At 42.3% G+C, this 22,394-nt stretch overlaps 1 protein-coding gene across 3 annotated transcripts; it reads right to left on the bottom strand.

Annotated features, from left to right (window-relative positions):
• Window positions 1-118: 118 nt before the first annotated feature.
• Window positions 119-22,358, bottom strand: Ncoa4 (nuclear receptor coactivator 4). 3 transcript variants are annotated; one of them, XM_038349672.1, is made up of 10 exons: window positions 22,233-22,358; window positions 9,018-9,172; window positions 7,131-7,271; window positions 6,897-6,985; window positions 6,606-6,714; window positions 5,959-6,048; window positions 4,841-4,984; window positions 2,563-3,576; window positions 2,195-2,323; window positions 119-1,507 (listed from the first exon to the last, which is right to left on the bottom strand). In XM_038349672.1, exons 2-10 carry the CDS (start codon window positions 9,156-9,158, stop codon window positions 1,502-1,504), a joined length of 1,863 nt encoding a protein of 620 aa, XP_038205600.1. In that variant the 5' UTR covers window positions 9,159-9,172; window positions 22,233-22,358; the 3' UTR covers window positions 119-1,501. The 3 variants fall into 3 exon arrangements, with proteins under 3 accessions (XP_038205600.1, XP_038205601.1, XP_038205602.1); XM_038349673.1 differs by lacking the exon at window positions 22,233-22,358 and adding an exon at window positions 15,711-15,810; XM_038349674.1 differs by lacking the exon at window positions 5,959-6,048.
• Between the last annotated feature and the right edge of the window lie 36 nt (window positions 22,359-22,394).

Raw genomic sequence — 22,394 nt, 5'->3', positions numbered from 1 at the left:
TAGTTTTTTAGGGAAAGGCTGAAAATGATAGAGCTCATAAGCTCCTTGTATATTTATGCTGTTTATTGCATCCTTACCAAACATTAACATTTTGAGATTTACACATGACACAAACAACTGATGTGACCATTATGCTTTTAATGGTGATATAAAATTTATCAATGCAAAAGAATGGTTTGTGTATCATTAGCATAGTGATTAACTTAAATTACATTTTAATAATGTAAAATACAGTGTGTTAGACCTCAAAAGAGAAACTACAAAGTTCCCTGCAACTTAAGATGTTGGGAAGGCTCTTAAAATTGTTTTTACCCACCAACTTTATAATACTCAGTGGTATCTGGGGGGACATAAGAAAATATGAGGTTTTTTTCAGCTGTGATCCAGAGCTGTATGGTAATGTCACTATAAGACCGTAAGATTTTCCCACAAGTACTTCCAGTAGGCAGTTCAGAGGCTTAAAGTTATCCTGGAGAATTGTAAAACATAAATCCTGCTACTCTCCTACAGAGAAACTTTCTAAAATGTAAGCATAACTGAAGGGCGTCAGTTCTATGAAGATTCAATAAACACTCCAAGGCACAAGTGTTGAGCACAGCCTGTTGATCAGATGTCACTGCGCTGTGCTTTGGAGGTTCAGGATGCTGTGCTTGAAGTGACAGGACATTGACTCTATCCCTAGTTAAGAGCACCAGGTGTCAAGCTCAGCTTCTGTTTACACAGGGTGATCAATAAATCCTTAGGGTGACAGGTGGTCAGTACTGCATTCCTAACACATCTTGCCTTTCTGTTTTTGTTGGCCTGGGGCTCTTTAAAGCAAGGTTGGTAGAACTTCAGGGGCTCTGACTGCCCTAAAAGTGGTCTTAAAGCGAAAAAGAGCTTAGTAGATACTTGGAAAGGAATAAAGGCAGCAATTGCAGTAGCTTAATTTCTTTTGAATGAAAAATGTTAGAAATGATATGTAGCCTAAATATCTGATTAATACCAAAAATTGCAATATAACTATTAGACATTTAGTGGGGGAAATATACTGTATTGGCAAAGTTAATTCTGTGAAATATTCTATATATCAACTGAACAGAAAAATTTCAAACCACTAGAAGTTCATAGCAAGGGAAACAGCTAAAAGGCAATCAAAAGTCAGGGAAGTTTACTAGTTTTAGAACACATTAACACACTTGATATAGAAATATTTCACTTTTAAAACTAGTGTTTGCCGTGGAAGCTGCTAAAGGCCAGTGTTCCGAAATGCTGTTTCTAGTAAGGGAGTCAGTTTGGTTAGTGCTTCTATAAGAAGAACTGCAATACCTTAGCATTAAACCTCTTTCACACACTAGCTCATAATTCGATGATTTCTGTTTACTAGTCCAAAACTAAGCAGGAGAGGAATGAAGCTGACTAGTCAGGCCTGGAATAAACAATGGCTTGGCAGGTCATAGTCGCTCAGATTGAGGATGTGGTGATCTGCAGGAAAGCTGCTCAGTTCTAGTAGTCCATTGCTTCACATCTGTGAAAAAGAGAGAAATAAAAGCCCACAGAAATCTCCATTCACTGCAGACAGCAAAATTCTTTCCACTTTGAAATGGACTCAGTTCTTAAGATATCACAATCTGAGTCTGGATAAATGGCTCAGCAGATAAGAGCACTGAGACTGCTCTTCCAGGGGACCCAGGTTCAATTCCCACTACCTACGTGGCAGCTCATAACTGTAACTCCAGTTTTAGGGAATCTGGCATCCTCACACAGACATACATGCAGGCAAAGCATGAATGCACATAAAAATAAATCTTTTTAAAAAATCACAATCCACAATGGGACAAGAAAATTATAGGCAGTTAACAGATTGAAAAAATCACTTAAGTATGATCAAGTAAGTTCAAGTGTATAACATTTTAATAGTTTTCATTTACTACTGTGTGTGTGTGTGTGTGTGTGTGTGTGTGGTACACATGGGGCATTTGTGCTATGGTGTGGATATAGGTCAAAGGACAGTTCTGTCTAGTTTTACATATGTTCCAGGGATTGAACTCAGGTTGTCAGGTACTTTTATTTTACTAGCCCACAGTATCAAAATTTTAAAGTACTTCTATTCATGTACAAATTAACAGGAATATGGTTCAGTGAGGGAAAGCCTAAGTTGGTAAGGGGAAACATTTATGAGCAGCTATGGTAACAGTGTGGTGCAGGTACCTACCTGTAGAGGAGTTCTATACAGCCATTTGTCTTTATCAGCTTTAAGCTGCATACAGGCAAAAAGATCACACACTGCAGGGAGGCCACGGAAGTTATGTTCTTCTTGCAGGGGTGAATTCAGAAATGCTTCCTGCAAGAAGATAACCAAGATGACTAGGAGGTCAAGAGCAGAGGTAGCAACTGCTGCTATAAAGCAGGCTGAACTTCCTTCTTTACTGCAGCATGGAGGCTAAGGACCTGGGAAATTCACAAGTACAGTGGATTATAAAATCATCCATCCTGTTTATGACTTGGGAAAATTACTACCTTGGCCAAATTTAGCATAAATTAAAGCAGATTCAAATGGGGTAAATTTTGATGTCTGCTCACCTGGGCCTTCTTTCGAAGTAGCCACTTATCTTCTCCAGAGGAGAACTGGCTGAGGTTTCCCACTTTCTTTCCTGGTAAGACCCAGTCAGCAGTATTAAAAGGACGCCAGGAAGTGGTCACAGGGCCTTTAAGCATTTCTTTACCAGCTCTCTCCTCAGTACCGGGCACTTCCTTAGGGTTTCTTCCTTTGCATGTGGGCCGAATAAGCCACTCTGACAGGCAACTGTTCCTAATGACTTGGAAGGGATCAGCAGTTCTAGCAGGAGCCATTGCCTTGGGTGCCTTGGCTTGTTCTGTTAGCTCATGTCTGGACGTGCACAGCCACAGACTCAGGAACTCTTTGTGTTTCTCAGGCTCAGATTTGGGGTCCACGGGCATTCCATTCTTATCTTTTCCTTCGTTCTTCAGGAGCCATTTATACACAGCTTCCTTCTCACAGTTGTCATCACACACACACTCTGCAAAGCTTGTGCAGGGTTCGTTGGCTTTGCATACTTCCTCTACTCTACACGGGTCCTGATGGTTCTGGACAAGCCAGCCCTCGGTGCTCATGCCGGGGACCATAAGTGGTTTTTTGGCCTCCAAGTGGTCATTCAGGCATTTCAAATTCCCCAGGTTCTCAATCTCCACACCTCTGGGCTGGTTACCCTGACAGTTGGTACAGGAGTCAGGCTTGACAAGCCAATCATTCACATTGTAGGGCTCTTTGAACACCTGAAATAAGAGGTTAAACTTCTCACTGGTTTCACGGCTGCCATTTTCAGGCTTCTCCAGTTCACAGGGTTCTTGGGGAGTCACCAGCCAGTCCGACAGGTCCAGTTCATCTTGATCAAGGAGCTCTGTATCTTGGACCTTTTCAGCTTCAGTAGAGAAAGAGCTGGTGCTGCAATGGCTGTTAGACTTTGAGGAACTTGGTTTTCCAGGAATGTCTTGATGACTGTTGAGAAGCCAGTTCTCTAAGCCCTTTAGATTGCCCCAGGCATTGCTGAAGAAACTACAGGCTCTGGCAGAAGTCTATACAGAAGTAACCAAAATTAATGTTTAATTTGCCAGAAAAAAAAATAGTAAAATACATATTTACATGAAAACTCCATATTCTATAATCTTTTTAGAAAAGGAAACTAGTTTTTATATAATGCCAGTATGACAGGTCAGACACATTCAAAGTCTAACAAGCATAAAAAGAATCAACTGCTGTAAAAGCAAAACTGATACCGTGAAAATGAAAGAAACTAACTTGTAAATGACAACTACTGGAGAGGTTGGGTGGTTGTGGCAGTTTGAATGAGAATGACCTCACAGGCTCATGGATTTGAATGTTTGGTTTCCAGGTAATGGGCTATTTAGGAAGAAGGGGGTGATGGATTGTTGGATGAGGTATATTCACTGGGTGTGAACTTTGAGGTTTCAAAAGTCCATGCCAGGTCCAGTGTCTGTTTCTTTACTTCTCATTTATAGATAAGATGTAAGCTCTCATCCTGCTTCAGCACCCTGCCTGCCTGCCACCATACTCCTAGCATGATGGGTCATGGACTCACCCTTTCAAACTGTAAGCAAGCACCCACTTAAAATGTTTTCTTTTATAAGTTGCCTTGGACCTGGTGTTTCTTCACGGCACATAGAAAAAGTAACTAAGACAGTGGTGAACTGTCTTAACTTCCTAGAAAGCCGTATTAGCACAATGTAACAAAAGTCCAAAGGGTACTATGCAGAATTTAGGAAATCAATTTATAGGTATTTACTCCTAAGGAACTAATTAGCTCTAAAGTATAGGGGGCAGAATCTTAAGTTCCAGCCAACCGATGAACTATATGTGATCAATCAAATGCATTCTGTATTTACCAAAATATTATTTACAGAATGATTTTTATTTACATATATGTACAGAAAATGCTGTAAACAAAAAAATGTTTTAATGGGCTGGAGCGATTGCTCAGTGGTTAGAGCACTGGCTGCCCTTCCAGAGGACCCAGGTTCGGTCCCCAGCACCCACATGGCAGCTCACAACTGTCTGCAACTACAGTTCCAGGGCACCCAACACCTTCACCCAAACATACATGCAAAACATCAATACAGATAAAATAAAAATTTTTAAATGTCTTAATGTCACTTCACTAGGAATTATGTATTTTGAAAGATATTTTTTCTAAACTTTCTACCTATAGTGATCCAGTCTTATAATTAAAAACATGGCCTTCTAGAAAATGCTAAAAAACAAAGACATAAATACTGTTAACCCAGTCTACCTCCCTCAGAAACGATAAAGGCAGTCACACACCTGACTGTTCTCCAAGGTCTGTTTTGGGGTAAGCCAGTCCTGTGGGTTGGTGCTAGGTACATAAGGAGCCTGGTGACCAATAGCAGGTTTGCTCACAAGAAGCCATTCACTGAGAGAAGCAGCTGTGCTGCTGGATGCTGACTTCTACAAGCCATGAAAAAAAAAAAAAAAAAAAAAAAAAAAAAAGCTTAATAAAGATGCACCAAACACAGGAGAAAATTTACCAGAAACAGGAGACCCAAACACTCTTTACATTGGGTTACTTGACATCACATGCCTTCCCTGAATCAATTTAAGTTTTTGTTTTTGCTTTTTTTCTTATTGGCCTAGTGAGATGGATCAGCGGGTAAGGGCACCTGTCACAAAGCACAATTGACCAAATTTAATCCCCTGGATCTACATGATCCTCTGACCTCCACACAGGCACCATGGCCTGTGTATCCTGCCCCATACCCATACATGCACAAACATACTTTTTAAAACTTACTGTGTGAGAGGGCACACATGCTATGGCATGTGTATGGAGGTCAAATGACAACTCTGTAGAGCTGAACTTCTCCTTCCAACTTTATGCAGGTTTAACAGATTGAACTCAGGTAACCTGCAGGGTAAGCCTTTATCCCCTGAGCCATCTTAGCAGTCCCAATATTCACAATTACAAAATAAGACCAGGAATGGTGGTGCACACCTACAATCTCAGCACTCAGGGAGGCCAAGGCAGGAGGGCTCCAAAGTGAAGCTAGCTTGAGTTATATAACTCTTCTAAGTCTGACTTGCTATATGGTTAGAGCCTGTCTCCAAACAACACAGCTGACTGCTGGAGTTCTTCTAACTCTCACTTCTCAATCTTTTATTCACTTGCTTTTTTTTTTTTTTTTTACAAATTAAAGAATTATATACTACCAAGGAAGAACCCATATCAGTAACAATGTTAATGATTTCCATTGAGCTGATTATTTTTCTCATTAAATCTATAAAACAATTAAACATGACATCTGGTGCTTCAAGAGAAGCATTTAAGTGGACGCCTTTTACAAATAACAGCAAATAAAAATGGTTATCAAGACACAAAAGAATTCATAAATAACCCAGTTACTAGAAACAAAACTGCAGTTTACCTGTTCTGGCACCTGGATATAGCCTCTTTTCTCTAGGAAAGGCCCAGTATTTGTAGAGCTAGCATGAGCAATCAGGTGCTCAGGAATTTGCTATCAAGAAGAGAATCACATTATTTATGCTTTTCTACCAAAATAATAATAACAATAGTATAATCCCTAAATTTCAAAATCATTGAACAAAGCATTCTATTTTCATTGAGGTACTATTCACTGTAACTCCAATGGGCTGTAATATAAGCTAATGATCAGTTTGAGATATCTATGTCATAAGAAATCTATAATTGACAGTAGTCTGATTTAAACAAGACCCAAATAATACTAAATATTCAAACCATAACACTTTTTTTTTTTTTTTTTTTTTTTTTGGTTTTTCGAGACAGGGTTTCTCTGTGGCTTTAGAGCCTGTCCTGGAACTAGCTCTTGTAGACCAGGCTGGTCTCGAACTCACAGAGATCCGCCTGCCTCTGCCTCCCGAGTCATAACACTTATTTTTAAATGTATCAGAATATTTTTAAAGACAGAGGATGAGTCTTAAGTATTCTCAGTGAATCAGTAACAATCTCCACCTGCCAACCTACAGTTCTGATCATCCAGAAGGCTACTGACTTGAAGTACCCTAGGAAATAGCTAAAATTAACACCACTTACAATTGTCTTAAGGGATCCAAATGTGGTGATGGTCTGGCGCAGAGCAGATGTGTCTGCTTCAAAGAGCAGGACAGTTGAATCTTCAGGCTTAAGAGTCAAACTACCCAGTCTACGGAAATGATAAAATTTAGATATTTTCTGAGGAATACCAGTATTAGCAAGTGTAACATTGTATTCAAAAAAACTAGGATGGTTTTACACAAGAATAGAAAGTCAAGTTAAATCCAACTTGCAAATCTGACTTGTTCTACGAGAGTAGAACAAAGTCAAAACAAGTAAAAGGTCCTTTACCTCTCTAGGCACAGAGAGACTTGATTGGCGAGATCTTTGTTCTGGGTGTACTCCAACTGATGAATAAGACAACTGAACTGGCCCATTAGCTACAAGAAACATGAAACCATCTATTTACAATTAAAAGTATCCAAGCTAATAAGTAACAAATTAAACTTTTATCTGACATATTAATAATACAAAGCAGATAGAGCATTGTCTGGAATCTAGAACATATGCCTGTAGTCCCCTTACCCAGTAAAGCTGCTGAGCCTGTTGTTGTAGTGTCTCCTCTTTAAGCTGATAGATGAGGTCGACCTGCTCACTGAGCCATACCTCACGGCTCCGGAGGCATTCTAGATGACGACTTATGCAACTGTGGATCTGAGCTTTGACCTAGGAAATGCACGGGAGCAGAAACTAGTGTTATAAGCCAAGGAATGACAACTCCCATTAAATACTAATGCTCTTAAACTCTTCAACATATATTCAAAAATTTGCCTATAATTACAGCAATCCCATGAAGTCCTATGAATCTTAGTTAAAGAATCCAAGGCTAAAAGGTATACCTAACTTCTAAAATCCATCTTCATTCCTCTTCCTCAGAGAATCAGGCTTATTTTGCATATCAGCAATCAAAAGAAAAAGATACAGCAGGGATACTAATCCCCCTCAGTTATCCTGACAACTTTAAACTTTCTAAGTGATGCACACTTTTAATCCCAGCACTCAGAAGGCAGAGGCAGGTGGATCTCGGAGAGTTCCAAGCCAGCCTGGTCTACAGAGCTAGTTGCAGTTCAGTCAAGGCTACAAAGAAACCCTGTCTCAAACCACCCTCTCCACCAAAAGAAAAGAAAAGGAGAGGGGAGGAGAAGGAAGTGAGAAGGGAGAGGAGCAAGGAAAGGAAAGAACAGATACTCTCTATCTAGCTGGTCTGTGTTCTTTTTCCTATCTGTGTGGAATAAGCAGTCCATTTATAGTAAGCAAGTTTAATACAGGCGTGAACCATCTCATCAAAAGCAAGGAGACCATTAGGGTGGATAGTTTAAGTAAATTATAAATTAATATTCCTACATTCCCTATGGTGGGATGCCTCACTCAGCCTTGATTGGGGGAGGGGGATCATGGTCCTGCCTCAACTTGATAAGTCATGCTTTGTTGACTTCCATGGGAGACCTTCCTTCCCCTTTCCGAGACATGGATGGGGCAGGGCATAGAAGGGGGGGATGGGAGGAGAGAAGGGTGGGGAAACTGGTTGGTATGTAAAATAAATTTTAAAATTTAATAAAAAAATGAATAAACTAATGTTCCTAAGAGTATATGCAATGATTCACATTTTGACTATATACAAATATTTTGAGGGAAAAATTCAGGATAGCTAGAAATCATTCATGGGCATTCACATAAGTATATCAGCGTATCATAAAAGTTCCCCTTTGGAAAAAGTTGTTTTCTATGTTATATATTAAAGTGTTCACCAGAAGAATGCTATTGGAACTAACATATTTCACTCTGACTTGCAGAATGATAGTCATTTAGAGACTATACAACTTAAATCATGCTAGCAACAAGTTAAATGGGGACATAACAAAGTGCCATTTTATATATCAAAAAGGTACAGCCATACCAGGCACCCTAGCACACGCTTTTAATCCCAGCACTAGAGAGGCAGCAGACCTCTGTGAGTTCCTGGCCAGTCTGATCTACACAGTGAGTTCCAAAACAGCCAGGTCTACATAAATAGACCCTGTCTCCACATTTATTTATTTATTTATTATGTGTACAGCATTCCTTCCATGTATGCCCGCATGCCAGAAGGGGGCACCAGGTCTCATTATAGATGGTTGTGAGCCACCATGTGGTTGCTGGGAATTGAACTCAGGACCTCTGGAAGCAGTCAGTGCTCTTAACCACTGAGCCATCTCTCCAGCCCAATTCTCAGATTCTTTCAGCATCTGACTTATTTCCCTGTGGTATCAAAAGCCCCAACATGCCAGAGAGAGAATTATTAGGGTTCAGAAACTACAGGATACAGAAGCAAACTTTCTGGATGGCACAGAGAAGTTAAGTCCTTAGAAGCTGAGTGCTCTAAACCAGCCTTGTGCTGCAGCCAGAGCAAGGAAGAGGAAGCACACAGCATACCTCTCGTAAGTTATCTTTAATTTGCTGTTCAGCCCGGAGTACTCCACCAATAGCAAGCTCCAGCTCCCTCCGTGCATCACTGCACCTCAGAAGAGTTTCTCTATTACTGTGGCAGCCACTCTGTTCCAGGGAAGTATTCATTCTGCTCACTGTTCCTTTAAAAGAAAGAAAGAAATCCAAATAGCACCATAATTACAACCCCCAAACCACATTTTGACTGTGGCTCAAATGGCTACTCCAACCAGCTCTCACTACTACAACTTTGGTCATTTCCACACATACTCAATACATACATATTGCCTCCCTTCCCTACCTAACCTGTTTCTGCTAGAAAACTCTAGCACACGCCTTTAATCCCAGCATTCAGGAGGAAGAGGCAGGCATGATCTCTGTGAGTTCGAGGCCAGCCTGGTCTAGAGAGTTCCAGGATAGCCAGAGCTACAAAGAGAAACCCTATCTCAAGAAAGGAGGAGGGGAGAGAAGTGAAGAAAGAAAATTCTGATTTCTTTGGAGGACACTTTACATGTGAACATACATATCTGAGGAAATACACCATAGTCCTGAATTAACAGGACACATGCTGATGAAAATGTTAAACCACTTTGGTACTAAGGGGCTGTAACCCCGGCACTGGGTGGGTGAGGGACTCATGCATACATGACCCCGTCTCAAAAGACAACAAAACAAAAACACCCATCATTAATAGGACATTCTAGACTACAGATGTGGCTCAAGTAGAAATAACTCTCCTAGCATGTGTGATTCTCTGGGTTTTATCCCCGCAACTACAAAAATATAATAAATGACAAAAAATGGACTTGAGATATAAAAGAGGATATAAAGCTAATTGTTCTTCAGGTTCAAATTCTGTCACGGATGTTTATTCTAGTGATAAAGTTAAGTGCATAAAAATATGATAGTGAAACATACAATCCAGCGTAATCCACAACCGCGTCAGAAGCGCTATTCAAACTGTCCTCTAAAGATAACACGGCCTTTGGGTCTGGTTAACTTTAGTTTGTAATTCTGTAGATTTCCAAGTTCTTTTTATAATAAAGTTTATAAAGATAGGAACTGAAGAGACTGTCCAGTATTCCCAGCACCCACCTCAGGTAGCTTACAACCACCTGTAACTATCGCTCCAGGAGACCTAACACCTTCCGGCCTCTTTGGACACCCACATCAACAGGACAGCCACACACACAAAACTATCATTTTAAAAATTACAGGGCGTTAGAGAGATAGTTCAATGGTTAAGAGCACGGCTGCTCTTCCAGAGGCCCTGGGTTCAATTCCCAGCAACCACATGGTGGCTCACAACTAACTGTAACTCCAGTTCCAGAAGACCTAACACCCTCACACAGATATACATGGAGGCAAAACATCAATAGCCACAAAGTTTTCCTGAGTATAAATCTGACACAATAATTCCATGCAATTTAGATATAAAAGATATTTTTTAAAAAGAATTTAGTGTAGGTTTGTAGCAAGGGTTCTCTGAGATTAGGAGAGACACACAAGCAGGAAGAAAAGCAAATGATGTAATGAGATGAACAACGATGAAGCAGACTTGACAAAGCTCAAAACTGGTGTTTAACTTGGACAGATTTAGAATTAAGATATGGTTTATAAACACTTAGAAAAAGCAAGCACAGGAGTGGGGTGTAGCTCTGATGGCAGACCGCTTGCCTAGCACGAAGCCCTTGGTTTGATTGTTGACACTACGTAAAGCAGGTGTTGCACCTGAAAGCCAAGAACTCCTGAAGTAGAGGCCTGAAGATTAGAAATTCAAGGCCACCAGATTATCTACCCTCAGCTACACAGTAAGAAAAGGCAATGAATAGTCAGGAGTCCAAAAGGGGTCAACTACGTTTCTGTGTAGGTTTTTTTTTTTTTTATTTGAATATCTGTTCTTTAATTACTGGGATTTAAAACAGAAGGCAGATATCAGAAACAATCTAGATCTGTGACAGAAACAGATCCCAAAACTATTTCTATGTAGCTTTAAACCTAATAAAGCAAATAGTTTTGTTTACACTTTCATGGTGACAATTAGAAGAGAATTTAAAAAAAAAAGATGGCAAATTTGTTGAAAGCAAATTCTGAGTTGGTACTCTACTGGAAATACACAGAGTTTAATTTGGATGTTATTTGGATGTATTTGTCACAAGACTACTTTGCCCCGTGATTATTAGGCTAAAAATTATTTCTGAGTAACATGCTATGGAGACATTTAGAAAACGGAAGGAGGCCTCAAAAGCATGGACGGAAAAACAGAACACAAAAAAACATCTCCAAACAGGAAGGCTGTTTGACCTAGATAAGTAACTCTCTGGGAGGCCATGATTACTACTCTCCACTACTTGGAGACCTGTCTAGTAGGATCAGACTTCTTCAGAATCGCCCCAGGGAGAGGAATGTTTAGCAGACTGCCCAACAGTCTGAAGGCAATGACTCTGGCTCAGCAACAGCATCCTGCTCAGAGGGATCACAATGGCCAGCTGCTCATTCGAGGCAAAGGGACATTCTGGACATATCCCCAAGACTAGGTTTCACATTAGGCTGAAAGCCGGTTAGGGCCAATACTCAGAAATAAACACGGGGACTAGAGAGATGGCTCTGCAGTTAAACACTCTAGCTGCTCTTCCAGAGGACCGGGTTCAATTTCCAGCATCCACATGGTGGCTCACAAACATTTGTAACTACAGCCTCAGGGGCCCTCAGACACTATCCGCGTAAGTCATACAGAGATATAAATGCAGACACATAATTTTTTAAAAAAGAAAGAAGAAACTCGTAAGAAGATGAAGCCCAGTAGGCTTTCTTACCCCACTTCAGTAAAGGATTCAGATCGAGGAACTTCTGAGTTCCTACCAAAAACTCAAAGTTCAGTAAATTTCCTAACTTCCCACTTGCTGACTCTGTACCTCAGTCTGTTTACCCACAACGACCTACAAAAAGAAGGACTTCCTCAATTGCATTTGTCAGAAGCCTCTGTGGAATTTCCTAACCCTGGAAACAGCAGCCGTATTAATTCGTGTTTCCATCTCATGTTATAACTGGGCTTCACAGGTACTGGAAAGCCCTGCCAAGGCCACATCACCATCAGTTGTTCCACATGCATGACCTGTGGCTATTTTCCCAACAGTCTTCACTTGTGCCAAGCTTCTCAGGCCCTCACTTGTGTGGAATGCTGCAATGCTTGGCACTATGAAAATTTTAATTAAAATGTTGCTTTACAGTGTGAAAAACCCACAATTCTAAAACAAGCCAGAAACACTCAAATACAACTATAGCAGGCTGTACTATTTGATCCATAATGGGAATCTTTTAAATCACAGGCATGTTCAAGTGCCCAGGAGTGGACACAGACAAAACACACAGTGGCTCATAACTGAGATCTCAGCGCTCAGGAGGCTAAGGCAAGACTGCAGAGAATTCAAAGCCAACATTCATTACACAGTAAATTCCAAGACAACCTGGGCTACAGTGTGAGACTGTCTCAACAAAACAAAAGGTTCCTAGTTGACTGTTTTCTTGTCACCAATGACATGTTTTACCATAGTTATATTTTTTTCAACTTAAAATGGGTACTGTCTTTCAAACACAGTGGTCCTGTTAAAATTCACAATCGTACGATCTCAGCCTCCGAATACTTGGATTACAGGCATGTGCCACAGCTGCTGGCTGCCTACTTCTGGTGTAAAGAATGAGACCATTACAGCCTGGCAGTGATAGCACACGTTTTTAATCCCAGTACTTGGGAGGCTGAGGCAGGTGGATCGCTGTGAATTTGAGGTCAGCCTGGTCTACAGAGCAAGTTCTAAGACAGCTGGGGCTACACAGAGAAACCCTGTCTAGAAAAAAAAAATAATAATAGAAAGAAAAGGCCATTACAAACAACTACTCATGGCAGACTGAACTAGGCTAAAGTAGGAGGGAATCTGTATGAGGACTGACTTTTTTTTTTTTTTTTTTTTTTTGGTTTTTCGAGACTGGGTCTCTCTGCAGCTTTGGAGTCTGTCCTGGAACTAGCTCTTGTAGACCAGGCTGGCCTCAAACTCACTCAAACTCACAGAGATCCGCCTGCCTCTGCCTCCCAAGTGCTCGGATTAAAGGCGCGCATCACCACCACCTGGTGAGGACTGATCTTTGTCACTGTCTGTGGTTCTGAGACAGGGTCTGGCAGGCCTGGAACTCTGTACATAAACCAGGCTGATCTCTAACTCACAGAATGCCACCTGCCTCTGTTTCTCAAGTGCTAGAATTAAAAGCACTTGGTCACTTTTTACCACTGCAGTTAATACTGTTAGCAGGTTTAGCTGAGTGATGGAAACCTTAAAAACCTCCACCTCTTGAGTGCAGATAGCAGTACAGAAGTCCAGCAGTGGCGGCAAGGTAAGTGGAGACTATGTAATCTATACAAACTTGGTAGTACTTGTTTAATAGCTCCCCATTTATCTCTCACTATACAAAAGCAAAATCTCAACAGTCTAACCATAAATATAAATACAGTTTAGATATACATGTAATTTTGACATATAAGATATACATACATACATATACATATACATATACATATCATCCATCTTAATTTTTCAGACTACTGCCCCGGCACTTTCAAACAAGAATTGAATTACATTCGTTTTTCCCCACAGTTGTGTGTCTATGTGTGTGTTGTTTTTATTTTAACTTCCTTGTTTCTAAGATCTCTGCACTAAAGTTTAGAGTACTGGAAAATGTGAAGGAAACACATTCAATCCTTAACCACCAAAATAAAATCCTCAAGTTTGTGGGAGTGGAGTATCTATATGCAACACACATATCTAGTTATTAAGTCCAAACATCTTTGAACTAGTATTGAGCAACCAACCACAAACTAAAGATAATTTGGTATCATATGCTTTGACCCTAAGATTTCCAAAAAGCTGTAATTCTCATGATCCACACTAACCACAAACTGAAAGATGGAAAGGTTTACTGTGGGCACAGCTCAGTGGAAAGTGTTTAACAGGCTTGGGGTCTGCATTCAACTCTCAATATCAATAACACAGTTAAATAAAACCTTTGCTAGCTTAGTACAGTACAAGCCAAAGGCCTACAGAGTATAAATGACATACCCATCCATACACACATATGTATATACATATGTACATAGATATGTGTGTACATACGTGTGTGTGTACACACATCTGTAGAATGAGCCTGGTATTTAAGATTTATTTTTATTTTATGTGTATGAGTTTTGTTTGCATAAAGAAAGTATACTACATGTGTGCCTAGTACCTTGGAGGCCAAAATATGTAACTGTAATGACATATTGAGCAATGTAGGTGCTGAGAACCAAGCTGGTTGCCAGCAAGACAAACAAGTGCTTGTACATGTCGAATCATTTCTCCAGTTCCTAAATGATCCTTTTAAAGGGTCAGAAGCACAGGGAGGGATTTGGATTCAGAATCCAAGTCTGGTCCTGTGTTAGCTAGTCTACTTTCAAGTCTTTACCCATGAATTATGTTTACCAAAATTAGAGTTTAAAATTAATGTTTTTAAGGGTTTACTATTAATTTTCATAGAGTTTCAATAAATTCTAAGCCAAGTTTCAGAAGCATCTACCTTGGATGACAGCTACAAAAATACACAGCACTGTCATGGCAGGCTCAGAGTGATCAAATACTACCAAGTACCAGCTGGGGAAATGAAGAAAAAAGCTTTCAGTTCCAGTATCTGTATGTAATTATAACTAGTCCAAGGTCTAAAATAGATTTGTTTTGTTTTGTTTTTCAAGACCGGGTTTCTCTGTAGCTTTGGAGCCCGTTCTGAAAAACTCGCTCTGTAGACCAGGCTGATCTCGAGCTCAAGAGATCCGCCTGTCTCTGCCTCCCGAGTGCTGAGATTAAAGGCGTGCGCCACCACTGCCCAGCTAGATCATCTTTTTATTAAACATGGGACTCACTAAGTAGGCCAAGCCTGCCTCTGCTTCCAGAGTGCTAGGATTACAGGCGGGTGCCCCACGCCTGGTTGGAGGAGATTATCTCTAACACTCCCCTCCAGCTCCCGCTGTCTCAGCTTGCTCTCTGCCTCCAACAAAGCCCTCCACTTTTTACTGATTTTCCTGGCAGTTGAGTTAATAAAGCAGAAAAGATCATAATGGACCCACAGAAGATATATGTGTTCTATGGGTCACAAGACTGAAATACTGTCAACTCTTTGAAGAGGCAACCTACATGAGACCATTTGTAAAATTTGCAGTGAAAAACTACCAGTTTAGTAACGGTAAGTGGGATTTGGCAATTTCACTTTGAGCCATTTCTTGGCTTGTTTTTTCTTCTCTGTCAGTGAAAAAGAAAAAAAGGTTTTTGAGTCACATTATCTCAAAGATTATCCACTTCAAATTCTTTACCTTCGGCAGTGCTCTAATTGACCAGCTTCCACACACAGCTGCTAGACCCCCAGCATTACTCTAAGCAGTAACCGAAAAGTGGCTGCAAAATTCTGTCACCTAATAGCAAAACTAAATAAGGTTTTTCTGGTTCAAAAAATTTTAAACTAACGGTAAAATTAAGCCAGAGCAGTAGTGACTCAAACAGCTTTCTAGGCTTCCCGTTGCCCTTTCTAGGAGCAGCTGTGAAACCGCTCTCTCAGGGTTCCCCGCCGCACGCATGCGCGCTCTCCTGGCCCAAGAAGCCTACTTACCTCGCAGTAGGGCCCGCGACACCAACTGCTGCGTGACCACGATCAGCCACCTTTTACCCTGAGCGATCAGGTGCCCGGCCAGGTGGTGCCCCGCCCTGCACACGTCACGTCACCCCTCCCACCCGCCACTCCACCCACTGCAGCGGCCTCCGGGGGCCGAAGGCAGCTAGCTCCTCCCGCAGGCTCTCCAAGCTGCACGCTGAGGGCTAGGCTGCAAATCAATAACCAAAGGAAAAAAGGTGGGCCCGGCAGCGGATTGCAACAGCGGTCTACCAGCCGGCTGGGGTTCACCCCAGAGCTATTTTGATTTGGTTTGGTGGTTAGCTTTGTTTTAGGTTTTGTTGGGTTTTTTTTTTTGTTTTTTTTTTTTTTTTTTTTGAGTTTAGAAAAGCTCTTGCTGCCGGGTGGTGGTGGCGCATGCCTTTAATCCCAGCACTCGGGAGGTAGAGACAGGTGGATCTCTGTGAGTTCGAGGCCAGCCTGGTGTACAAAAGAGCTAGTTCCAGGACAGGCTCCAAAGCTACAGTGAAACCCCGTCTCGAAAAACCAAAAGAAGAAAATAAAAAGAAAAGCTCTTGCTAGCCGAGTGGTACACGCCTTTAATCCCAGCAGAGGCAGGCTCTGTGAGTTTAAGGCCAACCTGGTCTACACAAAAACCCAGTCTCGAAATAAACACCAGAAAAGCTTTTGCTACGTAACTAAGACCGGCCTGAGGTTCCAGAGTGCTGGGACTGGCAGGATACAAAAGGGGGAAAATAAACCAGGACATAGAAAGGGAAAAATGTGTCTCACTCTGGGATCTACTTCCTATCTTCTGCTGTCTGAGTAAAACTTCAACATAACTGGTAAAACCAAGCTCGTTTTCCTAAAGATGTTTCAGAAAAAAGATATCAAAAACAACCAATTGCAAACGAGTGTGGTGCTCAAATCTGTAATCTCGCGGACCAGAAGGAAATAGGATTGAGAGTTAAAGGGAGTTAAAGGGAGTGTCAACCACAGCAGAACTATCCAGGACACCAAAGGAATAAAACCCCCTGCTACTTAAGGCCAGAATGTCCTGACCTTGAGTTGAACTGTCTAAACTCTCAGGCCCCAGCCCCAAACAATACACCTCAGAAAATCAGCAGTTTCCTGTACAAACATTAATTCATAGCAGTTTACATCCTTTCTTAATGTTTGAAACTTACTCAACTTTTAAACTTTGCTTAATCTTTAAACCTTGCTGTAAATCACAACTTTTGAGTACCGTGACATAAAAAACATGGTAGACACTTGAGCACAAAGCTCAGCAGACAGTCAGTCGCACCCCTGTGTCTACTGGGACTCGGCTCGAGGAAGTACCTCTCTAATCTCTATTTAATAACTCGTTAACTTTGCTTCAGGAGACTAGTGCAGACATTCTTTCCTGGGGTGTGCCAGGATCAAGCCAAGGGCAGTGTGAGCTGACTCAGCAGGACACCGGAGCAGGGAAGAGTGCAGTTGAGGACCTGTTTTCTCTTTTCTATGCATATGAAGTGACTTTAGAGAACACAAAGACAAGACCGTGAGAGAAGATCAAGCATCCCTGGCCACCAAGCCCCAGACACCAGCAGCGGTTCACCAGCACGGTTTCTGAGATCCCAATTCAAACCTTCCTTAGAAAGAAAGAAAACAACTAATTCCAAATATCCTTTCTGATAAGATATTTGGTGAAGATAAAAAACTAGATGAATGAAAAATGTATGGTTCTCTTCATGGCAATCGCTGATCCTTAGTATATTAAAGAAAACTGATGTTAATCAGGTAATACCAGCACTCAGGAGGCTACAGGAGAATCATCCTTGCCATCCTGGGCTACACTATGAATTCAAAGCCAGACTACATATATAAATAAACCAAGACTCTGTTCAAAACCGAGGGCGGGGGAGGAGCACACCTAATCAGTGTGTGGGACTGCAGTGATTCTTGACATTGCCATTTTAATAAACTAAAAATTCCCTCTTTCCATCCATTCACTCTACCCTGTCCAGCTTGGTTCTCCAGTTCTCCAGCAATGTTAGGCCCTTCAAGCTGTCTGCAGCGCAAGTCACAAGCACTAGAAAGCCTTTCCTAAAGAAATCCACCATTCTTGGATACTGCCAGCCCCCAGAACCACCCCGCTGCCTTCTTGGGCCTAACTCACATCTACACAGGTTTCCAGTAGGAACTCTAACACAAAGGCGACCCTTTAACAACAGCTCCTCATGTTGGTGACCCCAACCATAAAATTATTTTCATTGCTACTTCATAGCTGCAATTTTCCTACTGTTATGAATCCTAATGTAAGTATCTGTGTTTTCCGGTGGTCCTGGGCAATCCCTGTGAAAGGGCCGTTCAGCACCCGCAAAGGGGTGGGGAACGCAGGTGAGAACTGCTGCTTTAACACATGATGTTCTTGTTAGCTCTGCTTTCTTAGCCTGAGGTTCACTCAGCCTTGGACATCCGGGCACTGTACACACACCTGGTATCATCTGCACCTTGGCATTAAGAACATGCTGTATGTTGGACAGAGATGGTCTAATGAGAAAGGTGCCAACTGTACCAATGCTTGTCTTTAACTTACCAGTGGTTTTAATACATCTTTTACTAAGGGATGGATAATGTACTAATGATCAAATTCAGAGCAGCCATGATAACATATATTTCAGTTATAAACATAATCAACTTGATGTTGCTCCATTAAGGAGTGTGGTATAAATTTAGGAAAGTAATTCAGAAGAGGAAAATGTTTCTAACACAACTGTTCTCTTTTTTTCCCAGTTCTGGGAAACGCCCAGTCTTGTGAATGCTAGGCAACACTTAAGGTAGCTAGCCCTTGGTTTCTGACAGAGATTCACAAAGTTCAAGCTGGCCTTGAATTCAGTATTCTAACCTCTCGCCTGGGTTTCCAGAACACTGGCAATAACACCCAGATGAGCCGGGGGGTGGTGGCGCACGCCTTTAATCCCAGTACTTGGGAGGCAGAGGCAGGCGGATCTCTGTGAGTTCGAGACCAGCCTGGTCTACAAGAGCTAGTTCCAGGACAGGCTCCAAAGCCACAGAGAAACCCTGTCTCGAAAAACCAAAAAAAAAAAAAAAAAAAAAAAAAAAAAAAAAAAAAAAAAAAAAAAACACCCAGATGAATTTAGTTTTAGTTCCTTGTTTTGAAACAAAACAGAACTGGTGAGGGTGTGAGTACAGAAATCAAAATCCCAGGGTGAGTACTGAGAAAGACTTTTTAAAACGGCCAGATCCAAAAAGCTTCATTCCGTAGATTCATAACAACAACAGGTTTGAGAGGTAAAATGTGCACTATATTTACAAAAAAACTCTACATCTTTCCCCTCCAACTTTGCGGTACCACAGAAACTCCAGGTAGACTTTCAGTCTAGGGCTGTGCTCTATCTTCAGCTAGAACTTCTTCCCCAAGAGAGACAAGGATAGGAAAATGGGCTACTCATCTGCACTACTACGAATACCACTTTAGTTCCAGCACTCAGAAGGCAGAGGCAGGCAGATATGAGTTCAAGGCCAGCCTGGTCTACAGTGAGTTCCAGTATAGTCAGAGTTGTTATACAGAGAAACCCATCCTTGAAAAAAATCAAAAAAGAAATATCTTATCTCTGTTTTTATATTTTGACTATCGTGTGTTTTTCCTACAGGAGCAAACAAGAGATCATTTTTCCCTTCCTAAAGCCTGAGAGACTAGCAATAAAGCCAAAATAAAACCCAAAACTTATCTGCTGGATTATCTTGGAAACTGTAATTGTCCATGTATGGAAAGACTGTTACTTACTGACAAAACAAACCTCATTAACCAATTTTGTTAGCTACTCACCCAACACTGAGCCAAACTGCTAGTTCTGTAGGGCAATCGAGGTCATACCAAATGAACTATAAGCTCAAAAGTCCCAAGCAGAATCCTAGTCCTCCAGAAAAACACCTGGATTCTACTGCACAATCAAGCCAAGCAAAGCCAGGAATGCCTGCCTATCTGTTGTCAGAGTGGTCATGAGCACACCGTGAGTCAGCCATGCTAGATGGAAGATAAGTCAACTGAGTACCTACACCGTAATTATTTAGCTCACTTGCCTGAGAGCCCATCTAATTCAGGGAGTACGTACGACAAGCTAGGATCTGGGGTATTTTGACTGTAAGCTAACAAATGACATCTGAGGTGTTAGTTTTAACAATTACAGAAGACACACTGAGAACAATACAGTGGCTTTTCTGTCAGACAAGCATACAAAGTACTGCTGGTGTCACTCTCCAGAACCAAAGTGCTCAGCTTGGCAGTTATCATAGATTTGACAGCTATACACTATAGATCACAAGCTTGCAGGTCCAAAAGTCTGAGTCTGACTGCTTCTTAGCCTTTTGACTAAGATCCAGAGTGAGTCTAAAACACTCAGCTGTATTTTGAAGGGACCATTTAAGGCTTATGTAGTCATTCAAGTATTTGAGGTCTTGAACTGACAGATAGTGTTGTTCCTGAGGCTACAATGGTGAGACTGCCCTCTAGTGGAGACTTTGTGCCACTGGTTCATTGACAACACTAAATTTCTGAAATAAAAGGAACAGTTAAAAGGTAATTAGCAGACTCAGTGACTATCTCTAAGCGCCTACCAGTGTGTTAACACTGTATGGACAAAGCACCAGAAAACACTAGCCACGAGACTCTCAGATGGAGAAGGAACATGTGCCACAATACTCAGAGGAACCCTGAGGTTTCTAGTAGTCTATGCTGATTTAATAAACTGGAGAGGGATTAAGTCCCACGCACTTATAAAATTAGACACAAACTCCCCTTTAAGAAGCAATTCTCACTGGGCGGTGGTGGTGCATGCCTGTAATCCCAGCATTTGGGAGGCAAAGGGAGGCGAATGTCTGTGAGTTCAAGGTCAGCCTGTTCTACAGAGCTAGTTCCAGGACAGCTAGGACTGTGACACAGAGAAACCCCATCTCAGGGAAAAATTAAAATACAACAATTCTCCCTTCTGTAGTTCAATGATTTCCACTTTTGAAAACCTTCCCTCAAAGGAATGGTGTAACTGGAGAGATGATAAATCATGATAAAACCTTAGTCACTAACCCCTACCCCTAACTTTAAATGTCTAGGTTCTTTTCCTAGAGACTCAAAGAACCAATGAAGAGGTAAAGGAGAGGAGTGAATGCGAGGGCTGTTAAGAGTGCCGGAGGCCACACATCTGCGAGTCAGCAAACCTCCTTTCCTAAGAGCCCAGCAGCTGGGTGTGGTGGCATGCACCTGGTAATCCCAGCAGAGATCCACGAGGATTCCTGCAGCCCAACTTGCCTCAAACAAGCAAAACAGGACTGGAGAGATGGCTCAGGTGGCTTCCAAAGGCTTGTACCTCCAGGTTTTAAGCAGATGTGACACCCTCTTCTTAAACAAACAAAAAACTCCAAAGAGCAAATCATGTAGCTTGCTGAACAGTACAAATGAAATAAATCTCCAGGGTGAATTTCCTTCCAAGATTCTGGTGTACTTTAAAGTTCAGAAATGTCTCAGTGGGATTCTAACAGAGAACCAACTGACTTACCTGTCCCAAACACACTCAGGGAAATAACTCAAGAACCCTACAACAATATTCCAAATCCCCAAGCGGGTGATAGAAAGTCAAGTCCTTCCGAAAGGAAGCCGCGATGGTGAGCAGGTCCTACTGACCAGCACTAATAAGAAACCTGTGTGTGCTGAGGGTCAGGTAACTCCAGTCCTCTGCCTTGTCATTATCGATCCATCCTCCCAAGTTGCAGCCTGTAGCTTTTAAGACGGTATTGTTTCCACCACAAGACTTAGTTACTTCAGAGCCGGGAGCATGTCCATTTCTTACACTGCTAGGCCCTCGACAGCCTGAGCACACAGTATTTTATAAATGAGTGCCTGAGCAATGAATCAACAACCCCGCAAGCTTTCTTCTAATCAGCCCAAGGGAGAAATCAAGCTACTTTGAGGGGGGAGGGAGCTGCTGGGAGAACTAACTGGGAGGTTAAGTAATACTATGTTCACGACACAAACAGCCTCCAACATCCCATCTTGCCAAAACACAAGGAATAGGAGCAAACATGCTCTCGATCAATAATGGAAAACGGGTCCACCTGGGACGGGAGACCCAGACAAGACAGAGAAACAGGGCTGTCACCACTGAAAAAGCAGGGACAGTCGGGAGAGGGTAGGAAAGGGATGGAAGAGAAGCTTCTCTAAGGCTGCGGGCTGCAAATCGGGGCCCAGGGACGGAGCATGTCGACCGGGGGGAGGGGGGGGGAGACACAGGCCCAGCCCTGGGCAAGAAGGAAGAGGTGGTGACTCCGGGTCGCGGGGGAGGGAGAGGAGTCCAGGCCTGCGGTGACGCGGGGAAGGGAGAGGCGACTGGGCCCGGCACGCAGACCGGGAGGATGGTGGCCCGGGACCCCGCGTGGGCCGGGGAGAAAGCGAAGGACAGGCCACAGGCCGGGGAGAGGAGGGCAGCAATAGGAAGCGCGCCCGCCGGCAGCGCTCGTCCTTACCAGCTGGCAGGGCTTCTTCCGGTGACCCGAGCGCACCTAGGACCGACCCAGACACCCAGCCACGAAAGAATCCGTACCCTGCACCCAGAGTTCTCGCGATATGTGGCCTCCCTACCACGCCTCTCGTTAGCGTTCTGACAGTTTCGCGAGATTTCCTTCCGC

This window comes from Arvicola amphibius, chromosome 12 (genome assembly GCF_903992535.2).
Source record: "Arvicola amphibius chromosome 12, mArvAmp1.2, whole genome shotgun sequence".
In the NCBI taxonomy this organism is placed as follows: domain Eukaryota; kingdom Metazoa; phylum Chordata; class Mammalia; order Rodentia; family Cricetidae; genus Arvicola; species Arvicola amphibius.
Note: the sequence above shows the minus strand (reverse complement) of the source record. Positions and strands in the feature narration are given on the sequence as shown.